This window comes from Onychomys torridus, chromosome 7, assembly GCF_903995425.1.
Source record: "Onychomys torridus chromosome 7, mOncTor1.1, whole genome shotgun sequence".
NCBI classification, from domain to species: domain Eukaryota; kingdom Metazoa; phylum Chordata; class Mammalia; order Rodentia; family Cricetidae; genus Onychomys; species Onychomys torridus.
In genome coordinates this window covers 56,762,371-56,786,641 of record NC_050449.1, presented here as the reverse complement: position 1 = coordinate 56,786,641, position 24,271 = coordinate 56,762,371, and the positions used below count along the sequence as shown (strand labels likewise).

The 24,271-nt window shown below is 42.6% G+C and overlaps 1 protein-coding gene across 4 annotated transcripts in view; it reads left to right on the top strand.

Moving 5' to 3' along the window:
* Positions 1-24,271, top strand: part of Map2k5 (mitogen-activated protein kinase kinase 5) — a 234,619-nt gene that overhangs the window by 72,943 nt on the left and 137,405 nt on the right. For all 4 annotated transcript variants that reach the window (XR_004945416.1, XM_036192310.1, XM_036192309.1 and 1 more), the window contains 3 exons: positions 6,030-6,069; positions 20,506-20,574; positions 20,664-20,745. Coding sequence is in view for 3 of the 4 variants with exons in the window: in XM_036192310.1 (XP_036048203.1) it covers positions 6,030-6,069; positions 20,506-20,574; positions 20,664-20,745 (191 nt within the window). In the remaining variant the exon portion in view is untranslated. The remainder of the gene's footprint in view (positions 1-6,029; positions 6,070-20,505; positions 20,575-20,663; positions 20,746-24,271) is intronic.

The following is a 24,271-nucleotide window of genomic DNA, read 5'->3' as shown; positions in this document are numbered from 1 at the left end:
AGAGTTGCCTAATGAAGTGGGAGTCCTAAACCTCCTTTTAGGCAGTGGTTTGTCTTCTAACCAAACTTTTTGTCAAATCTCCCATGTTTCTCTTTCGTCCTATCTTCCAACCCTGGTCTGATGTATAAACTGGGAAGCTCCAAGGCTCTGGGAAGAAAGGCAGACATCTGGGGACCTACCTACCAGGGACATCATTGCCTGCAGAGCAGAGTCTCTGCAGGAAGCTAACCCAGCGGTTGTCGTTGTAACTTTTGTTTATTTTTATATTTTATTATTATTTATTTTTATTTCATGTGCATTCATGTTTTTGCCTGTATGTATGTCCCTGTGAGGATGTTGGATCCTCTGGAACTGGAGTTACAGACAGTTGTGAGCTGCCATGTAGGTGCTGGGAATTGAACCCAGGTCCTCTGGAAGAGCAACCAGTGCTCTTAACCACTGAGTAAATAAGCCTTTTCTTTTTCTGGTCCTACCTATCTGCCCTCTGAGACCCAGGAAGCAAAATAAGCACCCACCCCCACCCCACCCCTACCCCTGCCATCTACTTCCTGTTCTTACTATTGTGTTTTCTGTGACCAGGTGATTCCCGCCTGTTTGGAGAAATTTCCAACAATTCTTTTCACTAACCTTACCATAAGCTCTGTGGGCAGCAGAACTTCTGTGGGCATAGTTTACACTACAAACCTGCTAGCCCTCAGGTCAGGGGCAGAACTGTCACTCAGGTGTTTCCTTTCTGTCATTGTGACTCAGTCTATACTTGTGATTACTATTGAGGACTCTCTCCAAGGTAGGAGGAAAAGGAGGTGCTAAGGGTGTTTTCATGCTCATTTTTGGTGAGTTGATTGGCAGCTATAGCATCATTGAGTCATGCTCAAATATGAAGTGTTTGCATCAGGTTGTAGGTCAACCTGTCTTAAATTCCCACTGGTGTCCCAGTCACCAGAGAAGCCAGATATTCCCCAGAATAAATACTCTTTGCACATGAATTAAAATAACTTTATTGGACTTATGTTGGGAAATTAACATGCAGGAAGTGCTGGAGAACTCAGGTGTCTGCTTTAATTGTGTAGGATTGCATGGTTTTACCAGGAAATGCATGTTCAGCTCTAATTGTGTAGGATTGCATGGGTTTTACCAGGAAATGCATGTTCAGCTTTAGGCTATTTAGTAAGCAGGAGTCAGCTGGGAAGACTCACATTTTTGTGATTCTTCTAGAATTTGAAATTCTAAGCATAAATAATTTCAGTAAGACTGTAAGATACAGATGTGGTTGGTCTTGTGCATGGCGTGCGTTTGCGTGGCAGTCCAGATGTGGGAATGTGAACACGGGTTGTTTCTCCCTTATGTCCTGGTGGATGCAGGAATTTTTTTTAAATAATTTTTTTTTTAATTAAGAGACTTTCTATTCATTTTACATACCAACCACAGATTCTCCCTGTCCTCCCTCCTCCCACCCCCCAGCCTTGCTCCCCAACTCACCCTCCATTCCTTGGATAGAGGACTTTTTAATATTTTGTTTTCAAACTTTTCTTCTCCTCACTTTTAAAGATTATTAGAGAAATTGCTTTTTTCTTCTTAAATCTTATTTTATGTATATGAATGTTTTGCCCGCAAGCATGTCTGTCCTGTGCGTATGCCTGGTGTCTGAGGCCAGAAGAGGATCTCCTGGAACTGGAGTTACAGGCAGTTGTGAGCTGCTGTGTGGGTGCTGGGAATTGAACCCAGGTCCTCTGGAAGGGCAGTCAATGCTCTTAACTGCTGAGCCATCTCTGCAGCCCGTGATGATTATTCCTAAAATAGAGAAAGAATGGTCCCAACTTCTGGCATGGGTACAAAGACCCTGAGGCAGGAACATGTTTAGTATAGGGGAGTGATAACTAGAGATAAGAAAAGTTGGCAGAAACAGATACATGAGATAACCAGATTGTGAAATCCTCATAAGGACTTTGGATTCAGTAGTTAGAAATCTTCCTGTGAAAGGTGGTGGTGGTGGTGGTGGTGGTGGTGGTGGTGGTGGTGGTGATTGATGATGATAGCACCTACCTGTCAGATTGTGGAATTAAATGCATGTGGAATTTGTAAAACTGCATTCAAATGTCAGGATCCCCCCCCCCCCATTAAGCATAGAGAACATCTACCATGGGCAAGCACTTGTGCTAAACATAAGAATAGAAAGATGATGATATGAGAATACCATCATATGTGTGCCCAGTGTGGCACACAGTGCAGGGACATCTTCTGAAGTGTAGTGGGAACCATCATATAAATTCATATTGATATTGCATACATATGTACATATGTATACATATCTACAAATGCATAATTATAGTCCCACACAAATGTGCACATATTTTCATCCATATGGATATACATATGCATATGTATACTTTTTTTTGAAACCAGGTCTCATAGTACAGATTAACCTAAAACTCACTGTGTAGCCCAGGTTGGCCATAAACTCATGATCTACCAGCTTCCTGAATGTTGGATTATAGGTGTGCAGCAGCTTGCGCAGCCATAAGAATATATAATAAAGGAAGCTACATGGGTGCTTTCTAGGGTAGCTTATGTTTTCCTGTTAACCCAAAGAGATTGAGACATCCTTTCTCACGTAGCAGAAGTTACTGTCAAGTGGTGTTTCTACTTTACAGTTGTCATGGCTAAGAGAGACACGATCAACACAGATCTCAAGTCTGGTTAGAACAGCCAGAACCACTTCACATGCTCGGTTCTACCCTTTGCTTGTCTTTTGCAGTTCACACTCATGGGTTTTCCTGAGTTTGGCTGTTACTCAATCTGGCTTTTGGGTGTTTCTGGTAAAGAAGGAAGGATTGGCCTGGATAGTTTTCTGCATTCCCTTCTAGTTCAGGAAACTCTGGTCTTGACATTAAATGTTGACACCAACATCATTGTTCCCACACCTGAATTGTTCCTGACAAAGACAGAAAAGAGGAGGGCTGAGAATGTTGCACAATGGGAGAGTGCTTGCTCAGCATGTTTGGGGACCTGGGCTTGAACCCAGAATCACAAAACAAACAAACTAACAAAACCCAGTGTATTAGTCAGTGTTCTCTAGAGGAACGGAACTGATAGAATGAATTTATTACATTCTTACTATATATATATAAAATTAGAATGACTTACAGGCTGTGGTCCAGCCAGTCCAACAATGGCTGTCTACTAATGGAAGGTCCCACAGTCCAGCAGTTGTCCAGTCCAAAGGCTGGATGTCTCAGCTGGTCTTCAGTATATGCTGGAATCCTGAAGAGGCTTCCATGCCAGTAAAGGAATAGACTTACCAGCAAGAGCAAGCAGGCAAAGAGAGAAGCTTCCTTCTTGTATGTCCTTCATATAGGCTGCCAGTAGAAGGTGTGGCCTAGGTCAAAGTGAATCTTCCCACCTCAAAAGATCTGAATTAATGGTATATCTTCCCACCTCAAAAGATCTGGATTAAAAGTGGATATTACCACTTCAAATGATTTAATTAAGAAAAAAATCCCTCACAGGCTTCTCATATTCAAACATTTACACCAGACTATTCTATCTGTGCCATCCCCAGGTGTCTGTATTGTGTGTTCAGTTTTACAGGGGGACTGGTCCCAAAAGGCAAGGGGAGCACACAGGGAGAAGCACTCAGAGATGCCTCATGCAAATGCTTCCTCCCTTCGCTCTTTGGAACAGGTAATTACTGTGGCAACAACAAACTAATTTGAAGCGTTAGCTGTTAATTAAAACATTGCAGAGGTGTATAGTTGTCTTTTGGTGTAACCAGAGCCTCCATTCAGACTTCATTAATCACTTTACAGTTAATGTGCTGAGGAAGGTCAAGACAACGGAGACGTACTATCTGCTGAAAGTAAACAAACTCTTTCTCCAGGTAGCATGCTGATTGCAAAGTTGAGGGAGTTGGCTCAGCTCATGCCTGACTTTGCCTTTGTCATCCATTTCTCCCCGATGATTAAATGTGAAAACCGCCCTGTCACCAGACTGTAAACCAAGCCACAAGGCTTCTTTATTGCTCGAAATGGAACCCAAACTTGCATGGATGAAGTCGCGTGCGTCATAATTAAATCATCAAGGCTCTCTTTTAATTCACTTGGAAATGGGAGACCTTTCTTTTGGGAAAGAGATCGGCTTTCTTGACAAGCTAATTAAGTTGCCAAACTACCCATTGAGGTGTATGTATGCTGGGCTCTCAGCTAATCAAGTTCTTATCGTTACAGCTGGTCTCAGAAGTCCATGTGTTGCCCCTTGTTCAAAGTACCAACACTGCTGTCTCCACAGCTTCAGATTTTCTGTCATCATACTTTAGTCCTTGCCTAGTGATCTAATACTCAGTGTTTTTAAAAGCTGAAGTTGGAAGCATCTATGATGTACCAGTGGAAATAATGTTATTATTTAATCTTATATGTTGAATTAGTGATATTTACCTGGAAAAAGCATCTAAATTCCTCACATATGTTTTAAAGGGCATAGACCAACAATTTCTGCAGCCACTGGGGAAAATATAGTATGTACAATATACTAGTATAGTATAAGTGGATACTGGCACTGTCCACTCACATCTCAGCCACTAACCGCATGGTGGTAAAGTGTGAATTCCTCCATGGAGCTGAATGATGGGAATATGTGAAATCCTCCAGGGATGCAGTTCTTCCCAGTTCTTTTGGGTTTGGTACTTTTATGGGTTTGCAGTTACAATACCTGCTTGTGTTATGTAGTTCATTTAAAATTTTTTTATATAAAATTGTTTATATCCCAATAATGGTGAGAATATGTAGTCCATGTAGTGTGTATGTAAAAGGCCCCATTTCATTTATACACGTTAGGTCTTGATAGAAAATTATTTTATTTCTGCAAACCTCAATTTCTTACTTTCCATAAATGAATGAATGAATGCTTGCTTGCTTGCTTCCTTTTTCTCTTATGCTGGTCATCTAATACTGTGCATTATATATGCTGGACAAGTAAGTACTCTACCACTGAGGTATATCCTCAATCCTATTAATGTTTCTTAATCTAGGTTACCTTATTTCAGTGCAACTGAGTGTCTTCTTTTCTATTATAGTGATAAAACACCATGACCAAGGCAGCTTTAAAAAGAAAGTGTTTTATTCATGGCTTATGATTTTAGAAGGATAGAGTCCATGATGATGGAGTAAAGGTGTGGCAGCAGGAACAGCTGAGAGCTTACATCTTGATCTTCAGTTTGGAAGAGCAAGAGACACTGAGAATATTGAAAGCCTGTCACAGTGACACATCTCTTCCAACAAAGCCACACTTGCTAATCCTTCCCAAACAGTTTCACCAACTGGAAACATCGAAACTTATGAGCCTTTGGGGGCTGTTCTCATTCAAACTCCACACTGAGCCAACTTCCCCGTTGAAGGGGAGAATGAGCCACATGCCCAAGCCTCATAGCTGTGTTTCTTAGGAAAAATTATATTAAAAGCCATAATCAGAATTCATCCTGTGATTGGTGATTATTTTGATAAAATATAGTGATATGACTTCTCTATTATGTACCTTAAAGAATAGCAAAAACCTCCCTTTTGCTGCTTATACATGACCACAGACGCACACAATGCCACAACAGGGGATCCAGGGCCAGAAAACTGAATGACCACAGACACACACAATGCCACAACAAGGGATCCAGGGCCAGAAAACTGACTGTCCACAGACACACACAATGCCACAACAAGGGAAACCTGATAGAGTTTGAAGGTCTGGTTCTGCCACTGTGCACTTGGGCATTGGGCAGACTGCTTAACTTCCTCATGCTTCAGAACTCTATTTTTAGAGGAGAGTAATAATAACAGTGTGACTTTTGAACAATATTTTAAGATACATAATCATTTCATAAGCCATTTAGCACCACAGAAATATACGTTGCTAGCATGGGCCATTTGCCTTGAGAGTACCAGGTATGTCCCTCATTGTTGCAGCAATGCATGGACACTGTGTCCTTAGCCACTCAGTAGGTTATCTAATAATGTAACTTTGTTTCTTTCTTCTTCTTCTTACAGAGCATATCATGTCCCAAGTGGGAAGATTTTAGCTGTAAAGGTAAGCATTGTATATATTTTATGCAAATTTGTATGTGTCTGAGTGTGTGTATGAATATGTGTGAGTGTGTGTGTGGTCCATGTGGTATATGCACACATGGAAATCAGAGGAGGATGCTGGGAGACCTGCTCTATCACTCTTCCATATTCCCTTGGGACAGGGTCTCTCCCTGAACCTGGAGCTAGGTCCTCCTGTCCCCTCCCACCCACAGTGCTGGACTGGCAGCATGCAGCCGTGTCTGGCATTTTACCTGGGTACTGGGGATTTGTGCAAGAAGTACTCTTGCCTGCCGGGCTATCTCCTCAGCTCTGTGTTGTGAAATTCTTGGTGTTCTCTGATTTCCTTTCTCTCTCAGCTTAAGTCACCGGTACACGTACACACTTCCCAGCAGCAGGCTATTTGTTGACCCCTGGTCTGACTCTCCTGCAGTCTTGCAGTGACCTGCCTTTGCACAGACACACTTTCTGCTCTACCTGTCAGCTAATGGCATCTTGCCACACCCTGTCTCTGGTCTCTGGGCCTTTGGTCATGGAAGGTTTTAGTTTTTCAACAGCTGCTGTCTGCTGGGTGTCACCCTCTATGTTTTAAACAGTTATTTTTAATCCTGAACTTTGAGGTAGTTCTCAGCCATTTTTAGATTTGAAGAAAGTGGGACTCATAGGGCTGATTTGTCCAAGGTCACTTGGGAGAGGCAGGGTGAGGATTTAAATGATGCCCATCTGACTCTGTAAAGCTGACTTCCTCCAGGTGCTGTAGAGGAGCCCTCTGTTCTCCACCAGCCTTTCAAAGTTCATCTCCAAGATGCCTTTGTAACTCCCTCCACAGTGAGAAATTGCCCTCTTTCCCTAACATTTCAGTGTGTATTTCTGTGTCTTATATATTAAGGAAACTAAGAATTTGCATAATGATTATTCCACTTTTATTAGAGTTAAACTAAAACTAAGGCTCAGATCTGGATTCTAGTACATTCCAGGATTCCCTTACTGTCTCACACTAGTTCAGCACCTCCATCACATGTGGCATCATGAGGTCTAGTTTTAATAACAGCCTGTGTGAGGAGGACCAGCAGAACTCTCTAGGGAAGCCTTCTTTGAAACTCCAAGCAAATTATATCTACACAGGCGCAGCTTGGGAGACACCATTGAGGTCATTGTAGGCTCACATTCTATGCAGGAGGAAGAGGTCCAGAGAGTTCCTGGAGTAGGCTCTGTGGGGATAAGCTGTATCTCAGCCTTCCTCTCCATTAACCTACATTGAACCATCTCTGTGTCTCCCCTGAGCTCCATTTTGATGAGAGCACCCACAAACTGAGCAGGCTTTTCCTATCTGTTCAGTTATTTGTTCTTCTGATATCAGAAGTCTTTATATTTAAAAACAGTCAAATCTTGGTTTAGTTATGCCAAGAGAGGGAGAGAGCATCACTACAAATGATCCAGAATCCTTGGCCTTGTCAATACAATATAAAATTTTCATAATTGAATACATTTTAAGTTGTTTTGCATAGGCTAATAGTAAGATTCATGGGCACAGTTATTTAACTGAGCATGGCAAAGGACCAGCAGCTGCTCTGGAGAGGACTAAAGGTCACTCTTAAGAATATACTTGGGTTCAATTCCCAGCACCCACATGGCAGCTAACAACTGTCTGTAACTCCAGTTCCGGGAGATCCAACACCCTCACACAGACATACATGCAGGCAAAACCACCAGTGCACATAAAATTTTTAAAAAGAATATGCTTTACAAAATAACTTAGGTTTTCACTCTATGAGAACAGCTGGAGTTTGCAAATAAGCTGTTCTCTGGGCTGGACCTTTGAACTGCACTTTCTAGCAAGACCTGTACTGTGTCTGCAAACTGAGTCAAATGGTGATTGATTTGTGTGATAGAATTGTGTTGCACGAATCCGAAAAGATTTTATAATAAAAACCTGGAGACAGATATCAGGGTGAAAGCTGAAAGATCAGAGAAGCAAAGCAAACCACAGCCACCACCTCTTACCTCACCAACTTCTCAGCCTGCATTCATGCCTGAAAAAGAGAGTTCCTGTCTTCTCCATCCTAATATTCCTTTCTCTGCCCAGCCATATCACTTCCTGTCTCAACCTTCCTACTGCTGGAATTAAAGGTGTGTGATCCCAAGTGCTGGAATTAAAGGTGTGTGCCACCACTGCCTGGCTTTGTTTCTCTTTTAGAGTGAATTAATCTTGTGTAGTCCAGTGTGGCCTTGAACTCACAGAAATCCAGATGGATCTCTGCCTCTGCCTCCCAAGTGCTAGGATTAAAGGTGTGTGCCACCACTGCCTGGCCTCTATGGCTAACTCTGTGGCTAGCTCTGTCTGTCCTCTGATCTTCAGGCAAGCTTTCTTAGATTACAAATATATCACCACAGACTTGATCTTGGTAACCAAAGCAAAAATCATATAGATTATACAATGGTTATAATTGGATATAATGTACCCTTTCTTCAAAACAGCCAGAATGGCTCATTAATTCTTAGAAATTTGTTATTTAGTCCCAAATATTTGGAAAATTTCCAAGTATTTTTTAGTTATTGACTTCAATTTAATTCCAATGTGGTCTAAAAACATACTGTATAATTGGAATTACCATAAATTAATTTGGCTCAAAATATGTTCTTTGTTGGTGAATGTTCTCTGTGCACATAAAAAGAATCTACAATCTAAAGAATATGAATAGTGTTATGTAAACCTTTGTTAGATCAAACTGGCTTTTAGTTTTAATATCTTTCATATCTGAATTGATTTCTTTTACTTATTCTATCAGTTACTGAAACTAGAGTGTTAAAATCTCCACCAACAGTTGGAACTTGGTCTGTGTTACAAATTATTGTGATTATTGTGCAGGGGAACCCCCAATGGTATCCCACGCATGCAAAGAAACATGCTGGGCAGACGCATGCCATGTGGGCATGGAGGTTGTGGCGGAGGCCAGTAATTTACAACCCAGACACTGCGTCCATGTGGAGAGTTTGTTATAATAGAGAGATGAAGGAAAGACCTGATAGGAAAGAGAGAGACAGAGAAAGAGAGAGAAGAAGAGAGAGGAGTTGAGGGTGCACACCTTGTGGGAGGAAAAGCAGAAGAGAGAGAGGAAGGGGAGGGGTTTCTCCTTAGAATGAGGCTTTCTTGTCAGGAGGCAAGGTGGCACCAAGGGGTGGGATTTCAAGGGGCAGATCAGAATATTAATATTCCTCTGTTTTATTATAGAAAGAGGTGAGTTATGGAGAACAAGGGCGCTAAATTCTCGGGGCTACTTCAAGCTGACAGGGGGCAAAGTGGGGAGGGGAACTGGGAGTCACACATAGCAGATAGTCTCAGGAATGTTCCTTGAGGGGCAGAGGAGGCAGGTTGCAGCAGTGGTGTTCCAGGAGTTTGGTGGAAAATGGCATGCAAAATCAGGAGTATAGAAGCCATGGCATCTGTTATTTCTCTGGAAGTCACGTGGGAACAATGAGTCTGCAAAATATGCTCAAAAATTAGGTGGGATCAGAAATGGGCTCTGGAGATTGTTAGTTCTCATTAGATCAGATTTCTTGATGCAGTAACAAAACTTTTCCCAGGAGCCTGTTGGTATGAAAGACAGCTGGAACAGATTTACATCAGGGCAAAAGGGTTAAAAATCCATTTAAGGACTCTTAAGAACTCTTTGTAGTCAATGTTCTATCATCTTATCAAAGCTGCATTTATCAATATTAAAAAATTGAAACATTGGAGTTATATCTGAAAACCAGTCTCTTCTGTACCATGCCTGCTTGTAATTGGAGAGCGCATATAATTTACACACACACATGTTATATAATCTTGAGATTGGGACTGTTAAACTGATACCCTAGTCATCAAACATCATCAGATCTGAGAAGGATAAATTTAAGAAGTGAGACAACTTTCCAGCTATCTAGGCAGCAATCCCAAGTCTTTCCATGGTCATTGGGAGGACAGAAGCCCCCAAAGCAGCACTTGTTCAGCTGACAGGCCCAGAAGATCTGACAGATTTTTTCTGTGGAATAGAAATTTGAGGTGACTGACCCACCTTGACTTTGCAGTATGGGGCAATTGGTCCTTCATTGTTCCACTTATTCACAGTCTGGACAGGATCTCAGCTTTTGGCTGTATGGCCAGCCTTGCCATGAGCTTCTGGGTGGAAGTTCTTCTGCTGCCATCCATCTTCTTAGAAAAGATACAAGATGCTGCCAGGAGCTGACATGTTTTTATTTTTTAATCATAAAACTTTTATATTAAGTGCCATATTCTCAGATCTCTACAGGTACTTGAGGACTGGAGGAACAAAATCCGTTAGACGTATTTATAACTTTGAGAGCATATATATGACTTAAATCTGAATATACAGATTTCCCAGTTAGTTACAGCTTAATGAAGTTAGCAAGGACAAGGAGGCTCACATTCATAAGCCTGAATAGACCTTGAGTAAAGGGAGACATTCTTTAAGCTGTTGGCAGTGATATCTGAATCTGTTACCATATTTAAGGCCCTGTAGCTGTAGTTATGATCCCTGAGTACAGCCAGATTATAATCCTGAATGACTTATACAGAAATAATTCTTTCTTAAGATGTCCCTTGAGAAGGCAAAGAAGATTGACAGGGGAAAGATCCCAAGGCTGATGAGAGCAGGAGAAAGGGGGCTTGAGATTCAGGGTGCAGCCCAGCTCTGAGACAAGAGCCCTCTGAGAAAAGGAAAAGGACCCTCTTGGTGGGAAACCCTCTATGCCAGGGTTTCCATCCCTAACCTAGCCCTCCAGCCTGTCCTAGGAACAGGGAGCACAGGACCACACGTTCTCCATAGCTGCTTCAAGCTGAAACAGGGTCAGGAGGACTCTGGCTAGTTAAAGGTGAGGATGGAATCCAGGCATGTGGTCATCTGACCTGGCTGTAGAGTCAGGGAACAATTGTGATTGGCTGGGCCGGGTCCACATCACATAGACAAGAATCTCTGGTGACATCCGTAGCAGGGAAACGCTGCAGGTTGTATCCACACTGCGGCTCCCATGTTTCTGCCAGCCTGCTGAGATATAGACTAGAGATGGGAGTTAAAATTTATGAACTTATTTGGCGCCTTTTGGCCCATGGTCTTAGTGATTGAGAAGAGGGAGGAGTCCTAAGACCAGGAGAGAGAAAAATACCATCCTTAGGAATAGACAAGTAAGGAAAAAAGAAAAGTTTTAGATAAATTAGTATTATCAGTCAGTACTGAAATCCAAATTGTGGAAAAGAAGGTGAGTAGCCAAGGAAATTTTAAAATCCTGAGCTTGTGACCCAAAGTGTATCAGAATTCTGTTAATGTTAAAATCTGAACTTTAAAATCTTAATATAATGATACTGCCTGCACGTGGTTCTGCTGATGCCTTGGAGGGGAGCACATATGTCTCCAGGCCCTGTCCACATGAGTGGCTGCAGAGAAATGAACACCATGACTAGACTTCTGCCCAACCCAGACGGCTGGAGCCTAAGAGAGGCAGCTAGGGAATGCCAGGCCAAGGCCAGAGGACTTTTTCTCGGCCCATAAAACAATGGTGAAGCAATGTGTGGAGGGAGGTGATTTCCTAACCTTCCTCCATACTGAAGGCCTGAGTGCCCAGGTGCCCCACCCATGCTGCCCTTAGTAAAGATGGTGGTGACACCATATGACCTGCCTGTTTTAACTTTAGCCAAGCTAGACCATGTGATTGCCCTTATTTAAGATGGCACCTTGATCATATGATTGTCGTTATTTAAAATGGTCTGCCTGATCACATGATCATCCCTGTCAAATATGGTGCCTGACCATGTGTTAATGTGGGTTTTGTTTTCCCCAAAAAATAAAATGAGCAGATAAGGAACAGATAAGTTTGAAGCATTTAAAAGTCAGTTAGAAAGAACTATAAATGGCCACATCAATTATACATTTCCATTCTCATATAGGAAATAGGCTTTGTGAAAGAAAGAATGAGAAGTAACAGTGCAATTAGGCAGGAGAGAGGGGCGACTCCCCCCCCCCCCATCGGGCTGTGGCATAGTGCAAGCAGCCACAGGGGAATAAACCCAAGCCATGGGTCAGCAGCAGTGGTCGGGGCAGGGGGCCATAGGCTTATTTTTCCACAATGAGGTCTAAGGCCCAGAGAACTGACCTCTGGTGTCCCAGAGGGTCAGTGAGGGCCAATGATAACCGTGCAAGATAGCCAATGGACCGTCATCACCAAGGCTATGGGCCGTGGAATTGAGAAGGCACAAGCCATCTCCATATGCCCTCACACAGGGTTGGGGGCTGAAGGGCTTTGAACCTGAAAAGCACATGGTACCAGGGAGCGAAATGAGAAGAATCCTCACTTGTGGGAAAATGGCCAGAAGAGAAGGAAGGAATCTTACCAATCCTATAGGATTAAGATTCCCCAGCGGTGCTCAGCCTGAGAAATGGCAGGTGGTACAGGATCCCAGAGCTCCTCAGGCTGCCAGTGGGCAGGAGAAAGCAGTAGGATTACCTAGCAACATTGGGCACCAATTTTATGAATTATTGCGCAGAGGGACCCCTAGGGTATCCTGCAGGTGCAGGGAAACATGCTGGGCAGATGAACACCATGCAGGCATTGTAGCAGCGGCACCCAGTAATTCACAATCCAGACGCTGCATCCACATGGAGAGTTTATTATAATAGAGAGATGAAGAGAAAGATAGGAAAGAGAGAGACAGAAAGAGGGGGGTGCGCACTTCATGGGAGGAGAAGCAGCAGAGAGAGGAAGGGGAGGAGTTTCTCCTTAGAATGAGGCTTTTATGTCATCACACAGAGCAGCACCAAGGGGTGGGATTTCTTCAGTTTCCATTGCTCTTCTGTCATCGTTTTTGAAGATATGCTGTTAGTTTCAATAGTGTTCTTATCATTTGGATGAACTGGATTCTTTGTCTTAATACAGTGACTGTTTTGTTCATGGCAGTCTGTGCTTTGAAATCTATATTGGCTAATATTAATATTGCTACAGCAGCTAGATTTCTGCTAATGTTGGCCTTTTACTTTTAACCTAGTGTGTCTCTATATTGGAAATGAGTTTCTTGTAGACAGCATGTAGTTAGATCTTACTTTATAATCTAGTCTGATGATCTCGGCTTTTTAATTAGAATGCTGGAACCATTTACATTTTTCTGTGGTATGATGTGATGGATTTATATCTCTTGTTCTGTTTTCCGTTTGTCCTGGTTGCATACCCATTCTCCCTCCACTGTTTTTAATGGTTGTCTAGAGTTTGAGCGTCCCTCTTTAGTCTTTATATGAGATCCTTACAATAGAAGCTGTGTTAGTACATGCTCTGTTGCTGTGAAGAGACACCATGACCAAGGCAAGTCTTAGCAGAGGAAGTGTTGAACTAGGACTTGCTTACAGTTTCAGAGGATTAGTCCATGACCATCACTAGATGTAAGAACCTGACTGGGCTTTTCTTTTGAATTTAAAAGATCTTGTTCCAGTGTTGACTTTAGATTTTCCTGCGAGGTGCTGGCTGTCCTTTGCGGTCATTGTTCTGTGTGTCTCCTCACCTGGCTTCTCTGGCTGCTGTTCTGAGCTCTTTCTGTGTTGCAGGTTATGCTGAGCTTGAGAGTGATTTTTTTTTTATTATTATTCAATATGCTTGAGGTTTATTGAAATTCTTGAGTATATGGGATTTTAGCTTTCATCAAAAGCAGACCACATTAACCTTTCCTGAGATCATCTCCCACATTGAGAACTTGACCTGAGTGTTCACCTCACTTCAGTCTTTCCCTGTGTTAGTTTTGAAATGTTTCTCCTCCAGAATCTTCAAATACACTGACCTTTTCCTCTTCGTTGTCTAATGTGCTGTTCCTCCTGCCCAGTGTGGTGGTTTTTTTTGTTTTGTTTTGTTTTTCATTTCAAATATTCTTTTTTTATCCCTAGAAGTTTAAGTAGGCCTTTTTGCTTTAAGAACAGTTTCCATTTCCTTCTTTGATGTGTCCAACCTTTTTTTTTTAAAAAACTTTTAGTGGAATGAAACAATTATAACAACTGTGCTGGATAGTTTTATGTGAACTTGACACAAGCTTAAGAGAGGAGTGAACCTCAATTAAGGAAATGCCTCCATAAAAGTGGGCTATAGGTAAGACTATAGGTGTTTGCTTACTTAATGATTGATGGAGGAGGGCCCAGCCCATTGTGCGTGGGGCCATCCCTGAGCTGGTGGTCCTGGGTTCTATAATAAAGCAGGCTCTGTAATAAAAGCCAGGAGGAGCAAGCCAGTAAGCAGCACCGTGGCCTCTGCATCAGCTCCTGCCTCCAGGTTCCTGTCCTGCTTGAGTTCCTGTAATCATTTCCTCCAGTGATGGGGAGGTGAGGGCCAAAGAAACCTTTCTTCCCCAATTTGCTTTTGGTCATGCTGTTCCCTGACTAGGACAGACCAGCCAACCATTGGACATACCTACCAGTGCTGTTATACACGTCGTTTCTGGATTACTTCTAGTAGATTCCTTTTCTCTTCATTTGGGGTTGTATTTCTTTTTTATGGGATACTACTGACAGTGTAGCACAGGTAGCTAGATATTTTTGCACTCCGATAAATATGCTTACAGTTTGTTCTGAGATGTTAGTGACTTTGAAACAATATGACTTTTGTTTTTTGTAAGACTTACTTGAACTTTATGTAAAGGGCCAACCCAACAATCCGCCTGGAATGCCTTTTCCCCATTCTGCTGGAGCGGGATTCCTGATTGCACCTGACTGAGGGAGCACACACTGCAGGCTGCAGGGCTCTTTCCCGGGCTCTTTCCCCTTGGCCCCAGTAATTTCCCATTTCCACCTAGAGCTCCTCACTCTGCTACAGACTCCAAGGTCTGTCGCACTCCCTCTGGGGCTCCACCAGCCAACCCTGCTCCCAGGCTCTGCCCTCTCAGCTTAGGGAGACTGTGAGCTCCACCTCCTGCCTTCTCTCCCTCTGTAGGGACCAGAAGACTCTAGTCAAGGAACCCAGCAGCCCAAGGTTCATACTCTTTACCAGTCCCTAGGTGGTGTGCTGTTCCGGCTACTGCCCAATACCTGGAAACCTGTTGATTTTTCTGGTTTGTAGTCAGTGCGTGCATGTGGGGGAGTTGGTTGGCTTGTGAATTGTTATTGTTGTTGTGTGTTAAGGCAGGGTCTCACCTGTAGCTCTAGCTGTCCTGGAACTTTCTATATAGACTGAGCTGGCCTCATTCATGGGGATCTGCCTGCCTCTGCCTCCCTAGTGCTGGCATTAAAGGTGAGCATCAAGATGCTCAGCTCTCCGGGTTATTTTGTAGGTCTGATTCTGGTCTCTTTCCTGTCATCATTGCAATCCAAATGCCCGCTTTTGCCTGTTGTAAGACTGTTGGCCAGCTTCTGAACCGTTCTCTCAGGAAATAGAAGTTTCAACTTCTTGGTGACTTATGCTGCTAAGTATCTTGCATTTATGATCTTCATTTATGATCTCTGCTGCTATTACTGCTTCTCTTTTGGCAGGTGCAGAACCTGAGACACAGAGCAGTTAAACAGATTGCCCAAGGCACTATAGCTTAGAGAGCCCTGCAGCCAGAATGTAAACCCCTGCCTTTGCTGATCCCCACCCCTAGATGGGGTTCCTGGAAGCATAGTTCCCTTTCAAGAGTACTAATGGCTCCGGGTTTCTTCTGTCTGGTTTCTTTCCACTGCCGTGACACAGTGCCTCATGGAAGGAGTCTGAGGAAGGGAGGGATATTTTGCCACACATTTGGAGGGTGTAGCCATCATGGCAGCAGAAATGTGAGGTAGCTAGCCACTCTGCATCTGTGTGAGGAAAGAGATGAAAGCTAGTACCCCGTTCCTTTTCTTACTTCTACTTGGTCCAGGACCCCAGCCCATGAATGCTGCTGCCCACACTCAGGGTGGGTCTCCCGTCTTAGTTAACCCAATCCAACTCCCTCACAGATGTGCCCAAAGGCTTATCTCCTAGGTGACTCTGGACTGTTAGATCAGTCTGTATAGAACTATCAATGTCAACCATCATAAGGCCCAGACAAACTGAAAATACTCTTGGATGGAAGGTAGGACCCTCCACAATGCATTAGCAGTCTACTGTTACTTTTAACGCATGTTCTTACGTTTCCTGATCTCTGTGCATTTTGTTTTGTTTTACTTGAACTTGTGATCTCATCTGAACCTGACTTGTTTCTTCCGCATTTAAACAAGTTAATTCATGTGCGCCTCTCTAATTAGAATGCCTTCATCCGTGTCTTCAACTATTAGAATCCTTAACACTTTCAAGGGCCTGCTCTTTGGTTCTAGATAGGCCCTGTCACATGTGTTGTATCTGCCAGCCACCTTCCTAAAAGTGATCACATGCCATCGTGCACATGGCTGGTAGTATCATGTCCATTTGGTCTAATGTACTGATATCTTTTTAAAAGTGGAGAACAGAACTGAGCATTTTCTTGCCTTCCTTGCAGGGCCCAGCACTACATGCAGTGAGTGTCTCGACACATAATTTGCTGGTTGAATATAGTTTTTGTTGTTGTTTAATTTATTCATTTATGTTTTTGTTGTTCCCTCATTTGTCTTTTGAAGTAGCAACATACAAAATACCCCCTAGTGTTCTTTGTATGGACCATTGCTCTCCCCCAGAATATTTCTTAGCTTCTTTTGTTATATTAAAGGGTGAAATGGAAGGTTAAGAGTTAGAAGCACATTTGATCTTTTCCTGACCCTCGCCTGACTTTGTGTGACTTGAAGCATGTCACTTGAACCTCTTAGTGACCCCAGTTGTCTGGTGTCACAGAGGAACTGTGCCAAGCAGCAAATCACAGCCCTTGTCTGAGAGCAATCACCTTCAGGGCTCTGCTGCCCGCCTGGAGCCGTGGGGGTTTCATTTCCCAACTCAATGGTCAGTTGGCCACACTTTGAGTGTCTGTGGGACCAGTTAGATGAGAGCCCTGCTATCTAATAATGTAATAGGGCATTTCCAATTTTTATATATTCTTAATTGAGCCCCACTTTATAAAGATTTGCAGCATTTTCTTCCCCAGACTTGAGATGAGACAAGAGAACTTTTCAGATATTTTTTTTAAATGAAGCTAATTTTAGGAAAAACAGGAAGTTCTCTATACCATGCAATTTAGATTTTTTTCTGCTTCACAAAGCACATTTAGAAAATGATGTTAACCACACTTTAGAAATAACTGATAATCACCTGCATACTCGCTGGAACACATTTGGCTAGCTTTTGTGTGTTTGCTCTTGGTAGCAAGACCATTGCAGATAAGTAGAGCAGAAAACAGCACAAATGCTGTTAGCCATCTAGCAAACAGAACCTTCCTCTACCATTAATGCCTCCTGGAAAATCTTTACAATAGTAACGCTTGGCGAATTTACTGGATTCTCCAGGATTGTTTGTTTTCTGATTGGGAAAAGAATCCGTCTAACGGGGTCTCCTAGCCCTGTATGTAGCGTGTGTTGATTATCATTCCCGGAGTGCTTCGGATCTCTGCAGCTTTTAAAACAGCATTTAAATGGACCATTTGATTAATCATTTGTATCCTAGCTGTAATCCTCCCAAATTTCCTTTCTGAGTTGTACATACTGTAAAAGACAATTATGTCGCCACAGATTAAATAAGTGAATTAAAACAGAATAGTGGCTTAATTTGACCTGTGATTTTGTTCTCCTCGCCTTTAGTGGAGCGCATGCCACTCCAGCAAATAAATGAAGTCATCCGTGACAGCTCGTGATGAATTGCCGTATTTATACTGTATATTTTAATAGTCTCCCACTAATTTAAATTGAGCACAGAGTAAATTATAATTCAGTCACTTGACTGCTTGTATTTAACTTGACAGCGCATCCTTGTGTGTCCTGGAGGTGTTGGCGGAGGGAGAACAGGGAAGGCAGGCAGGTACCTCCATGCCGCCTGGACCCTTTCTGCAGGATCTGCCTCCAGCTCCTTCTCTGTCTGAAGCGCTGGCTCAGCTGCGCAGTGAAGACTCGGGCAGTCCACACTGTCCTCGAACTTCAAAGGGAAAATAAATCCACATTCACTGTGCTTTTCTCAACTTGCTTTCAGAGGAAGGATTGGTCTGCTTATTTTTAGCAATTTTGAAGCTCACTGACAAGAATACTCGGGTGAAGGGAGTTAACCTTTCACCAAGTGCCAGGCTCTTGGAAAACTGAGTGCATGGTCATGCACCGTGGCATCATGGAGAGGAGGACTTCCCCTCTCAAATTTTCAAAAATGATCTGATTTGCTTTTTCGGGGTTATGGAAGAGAGCTCCAAACCGATTAGGGACCAGTGGATCAGCTCCAGAATACAATAGTCCTCACTCCAGCCTTGGTCAGTGTGGCACTTTGGTTTGTTCATGTCTTTGGTTTTTGGTTTAGTTGCAGACGTCACATGATCCATTTCCCTGTGTCTAATAACAGCATGTCTGGAGGACTATTCTTAAGGAACGCTTTGATTAAGGTCCTTCTCAGTGATTGGGTGCTACTGTGAGCCCTTGTGCTAGGCACTGAGGTATAAAGAATACTCAGACCCCACCTTGCCCTTGAAGCTTATAGTGCTCTGCTCTGGAAGCTTTTAGATATCCGGGGGCTTTAAAGCTGATTGCGGTCAAGAATAGTAAGGGTCAAGCCAGAGATGAATTCTGATAAAGGGCTTTGAGGTGGGTGTCTGGAGGTGGTGAGGCGTTCAAGCTGGGTCTAAAAGGTCAAATGAGCTTTTGTAGTCAGTGACTGTGGAGTGGAGAGAGGAAACACTGGTAAGGTGGTGTGGGTGGGCAGGAAGGAGGCTATGTAGAAGAGTGAGGGAAGAGGTTAGCTTGAGACACAACCTCCTGGTACTCCAGAGCTGTAGTTCACTCCAAGTGATGGAAACTCATGCAAGGTTCTCAATCACAGGAAAGAAAAGGTCTCCATTGAGACTAATCCCAAAGTGTTGGCTAGTGGCGTGCATTGGTAGAAAAGGCAGTACACACCTCCACTCACTCCGAACGTCTTTCTTTCTTACTTAAATGGGTGTCAGCATTAAAAATATACATAATGTGCATATTAGCTAGAGATGGTAGCACATGCCTTTAATCCCAGCACTTAGGAGACAGAGGCAGGTGGATCTCTGAGTTCGAGGCCAGCCTAGTCTACACAGAGTTCCAGGAAAGCCAGGGCTACACAGAGAAACCCTGTCTCAAAAAACAAAAAACAAAACAAAAAAAAATGCACATTAGAATAGTCATTTTCTTTCTTTGTGGTTTATGTAATTCCTGGGTTTTGCTGTATCCATTTTAACGATACATATTCTTCATTTGTGGTAAGTGCAACTTATTGTTGAAAGTTGGAGAATGGAGCTGTTATGGCAATCATGAGTGTTAGATTTTTACCTAGAAGTGTTTAGACTCAAACTCTACCATGATTCTTTTTTTTTCTCTCTTTTGGTTTTTCGAGACAGAGTTTCTCTGTAGCTTTGGAGCCTGTCCTGGACTAGCTCTGTAGACCAGGCTGGCTTCGAACTCACAGAGATCCACCTGCCTCTGCCTCCCGAGTGCTGGGATTAAAGGTGTGCACCACTACCACCCGGCCACAATTCTTAAAAATTATTGTTCATCTATTTTACATCATTACTGTCTTTTAAAAGTATATTTTTTAAAAGAACAACATTTCAAAATTTGTTTTCACTGATGTGCTTAGTGGTTGAGCTGGGGTCTGACTCTTGGTAGCATGTTTGTCCAACATTTGTGAGAAGGCCTGAGTTCAGGCACCAGTGTACACACCTGCCCCAGGAAAGAGAGGAGGCTAGGTTAAACTAGGGTAGGTCCTAGACAAGTCTGAGTCCTCACACTTGGACATTTCTGTGTTATGAAGTCCACCTTACTGGCAGATACTTAAGAAAAACCACAACACTTCAAGAGGCCCTCCCTGGCAAAGCGTGGGAGTCAGGTGACCTGAGACCCTGTCAGTGTTTGTGAAGAAACATTACCCACATGGGAGGAAATAAGGTGACAGCATTTTAAAACCCCCATTCCTTTGATTTCTAAAAATCTCATTTTAAAATGTTATTTTATTTACCATCCCCTCTGCTTATCTTTGAGTCTGTGGCTCACAGGGCTCTTCTCTTTTAATGATCTTCTTCTGAAAATAACCAGTGTGGCTAAAATAGGGTACATAAATTGAGTGTTATAACTTAACTGACTTTTAAAGCCATTAATGCTGACCTCTGAGACCTGGCTTCTTCCAGGGTCCCATCAATCACTTCTGGACTGCCTCCTCCTCTACAAAGGCTTAGGCAGATATAGGGAGAGTTTTTTGTTTGTTTGGTTTTGGTTTTTTTGGTGTTGGGAATTGTAATGGGGGTGGCATAAAGAAACTACCACCTTTCTTTAGTTCTTGTATTTCACATGCTGTGTAACTTGAAGGTAGACATGTGCTGATGCTACTCTGTGTCTGTACTCAGGTTATTCTGTTAGACATTACACTGGAGCTTCAGAAGCAGATCATGTCTGAGTTGGAAATTCTTTATAAGGTAATTTTTTTCTTGGTCACGTTTATCTATGAACATGTGTATGTGTTAGTTCCCGGACCTAAACCACTTTTGTCTTACTTTTGTTGCAGTGTGACTCATCGTATATCATAGGATTTTACGGGGCATTTTTTGTAGAAAACAGGATTTCAATTTGTACAGAATTCATGGATGGTGAGTTCTTCCCTTTAAACTATATTAGAAATGACTTTTGGAATCAGCTGCCTTAAACTATAGATGTCAGGGAGATTTTAGAATGATTGAAATGTGTTAATTGTTGTTTTCTTTACACTAGCAATTCTCTTCCTGTAAAGGTTCCTGGTGCTAAATATTTGTAGGTGGGCTACAATTTCAAGAATGCAAGTTGGTTTCCTTGTACTAAAAATGTAAATAGGACAGACGGCACACGGGTCCAGCCAGCGCGTGGGGCTCGCTGCCTCTGTGCAGCATGCCTTTGCCGGGGAACAGATGTTCTGTTCTTTTAATGTTTCAGTCGCCAAAACAGATTTTCTTCTAAAGAAATCTATTAACCCAATGTCCTGTGTCTTTCAGAAAGAAATAGGTTCTTAATTGCTAGACAAGAAATGGTTTTCCAGCACAGCTGTTCGGCCGAGCTGCATTTGGTTCTCTTTGGACTTCAGTCACACCAGCCCTGCTCTCCGTGCACTGCTCTCAGTAGCTCTCCCTTGATCTGAATGTTGTGACAGAGTGCAGACTTCTGGCAACCCTATCACTGAAGGGTGGCCATTATTACTGGCTATCCACTTTAAGTCTGGATAATTTTCACCCTTTAAAGGTCAGCTTTTCAATATCTAGCCTCCATTAAAATGCAGCATACATGTTTTTCTACTTTCTCAGGTACACACACACGCCATACACACTTACATATACACACACCACACACCACAAATATACTATATATACATACAGACACACCACATACACTCACACATATATACATACATACCACACATATACACACTACACATACACACATGCACAATTGCATTCATCTTTCTACTTCTTTAGGTACACATACACCATGCATACACATCCACTACACACACGGTACACATACACACACACACACACACACACACACACACACACACACACACACACACACTACAAATACCACACATATACACAAATGCATACACCTTTTTATATCTTTAGGTATACACACCACACACACTGCACATATACATACCGTACACACACATACAAGTACACACACACACACACACACACACACACTCCCCCACCTACAGCACACATATACACACAGGCACACTTTTCTACTTCTTTACTAAACACACATACCCCACATATACACACATGCACACCACACCTACATACACACCCACAAATACACACACACCCAGGTACATTCACACAAACACACACAGACCCTTGTGGGTATCCTTAGGATGATATCAAATCATAAATGCACATAGGTAGTGTAGATGGGCACCGATCAGAAAGCATTGATTCATAATCACAGTACAGGTCACTCTTTTGAACTTTCACCATTTGAGATCTGCATAATTTTTCAGTTACATTAAAATACTTTTTATTAGCTGGGCATTGGTGGCGCACGCCTTTAATCCCAGCACTTGGGAGGCAGAGTCAGACAGATCTCTGTGAGTTCAAGGCTAGTCTGGTCTACAGAAAGAATTCAGGACAACCAAGGCTACACAGAGAAATCCCATCCCATAAAAAAACAAACAAACAAACAAACAAACCAAAAAAAACCCACTTTTTATTAAGGTAGAATTGAGATACCATAAAATTCCCCATTTTGAAACCTACAGCTTATTGCTGTCCAATTTTAAAACATTCTAAAGAGAAAGCCTCAGCCAACGTAAGTTGCTCATCTCATCCCCTCCATCTACCCCCTGGCAGTCATGGGTCTCCTTCCTGCCTCTGTGGATGTGCCTATTCTGGATATTGCACATTGTACATCAGTGGTATCTTATAGTCTACAACCTTTGTGCCTGGTGTCTCTTGCTTAGCATATTGTTTCTAAGTTCATCCGTAACAGTAGCAGGAGCAGTCCACCATCTCTTTTCATCACTGAATAGTATTTCATTGACTGACTATACAACATTTGTTTTTCTTTATTTGATAGTCACTTAGGATGTATTCTCTTTTTACCTCTAAAAGGTATTTATTTTTATTGCATGTGTCTGAGTGTGTGAATGTGTGCACAAACAAGTGTGCATGTGTGGTACTGCTTGCTCTTCGAGGTCAAAGCTTGTGGGACCAGACTCTCCCCTTCCACCATGTGGGTCCCAGGGATCAAGTTCAGGTGATCAGGCCTGGTGACAGTGAAGCTGCCAGATCTTGTAGCAACTCTTAACCTTGAGGAACTTTCAAGCTGTTCTAGTCTGTCAGTGTTCTAAACATTTGCAGTTACTGTAATTACTTAAAAATATTTCAACTCAACAATAAAAACACCAGTCACTCACTTAAAAAACAGATAGTGGATTTAAGTGTGTATTTCTCAAAGGAAGATGTACAGTGGTCAACAGCCACATGAAAAGGTATTCAACAACAGTGGTTATTAAGGAAACCTAAATCAAAACTACGTCCATGGCTGGGCTGTGGTGGTGCACACCTTTAATTCCAGCACTTGGGAGGCAGAGGCAGGCGGATCTCTGTGAGTTAGAGGCCAGCCTGGGCTACAAAGCAAGTTCCAGGACAGCTAACACTATTACACAGAGAAACCCTGTCTCAAAAAATAAAACAAAACAAAACAAAAACTACATTCATGTTCACATATGAAACCATGCACACATACAAAACAAAATCAAACACATAATAACAAGTGTCAGGAAAGGCACAGAGAAGTTGGACTCCTCACAACGTTTGTATGAATCCGAAATGGTGTAATATAGACTAGAACAGCTTGACACTTCTTCACATAGAATTACCACAGGACCTAGCAGGTCTGCTACCACAGAAACCCAAGAGAACTGACTAGTACATGTACACAGTAGCCTGTGTGCATGGCAGTGTTACTCTCAAGTGACCAAGAGTGGAAGTATCCCCAGCCATCAAGATGGCTCAGTGGGTAGAGACACTTATTCTATATTGCATTCTTCTTATGCCTTCTCATGCTATTGGTCCTGTGTCTTTCAGTTACTGTTAACCTCAGACATTCCTGTTTTGTTCCATGTAACTCCTAACTATTTATTAATTTCAGGTGGGAGGGGCTAGCTTCACATCTCCCTTTAGGTCTTTAAACATGGTTTATCTTAGTTATATAAACAGGGTGATTTGGAGGTTAGCATACAGTCTTCTGGTCATATACAACAAAGCACACGAAATCACTAAATCTGTGTACCACCCCCAGTTTTCATTCCCTCTCCTGTGCAGTCCAATTTCTTGACAACTTCCTCTCTGATTAGTGTATTTTTATCTCATACTATGATCTATTTGCAATATTTACTGAGCATTTTCTTTCAGATACTGCTGAACCTGGGGACACCACAGTGACCAAGATTTAGCCCTTGTCCACAGGATACATATTCTAAAGTAACCCTTGTCCTCAGGGAATATTCTGGAGACATCTGGTACATTCTCAGGGAGAGATAAACTGTGAGACCATAGAGCAGGATGGGTGGGCTAATAGAGCAGGTGCTGAGCAGGGCATCAGAGACAGAAGTGACATTGAGTAGAAACGTTAATGAGCGCT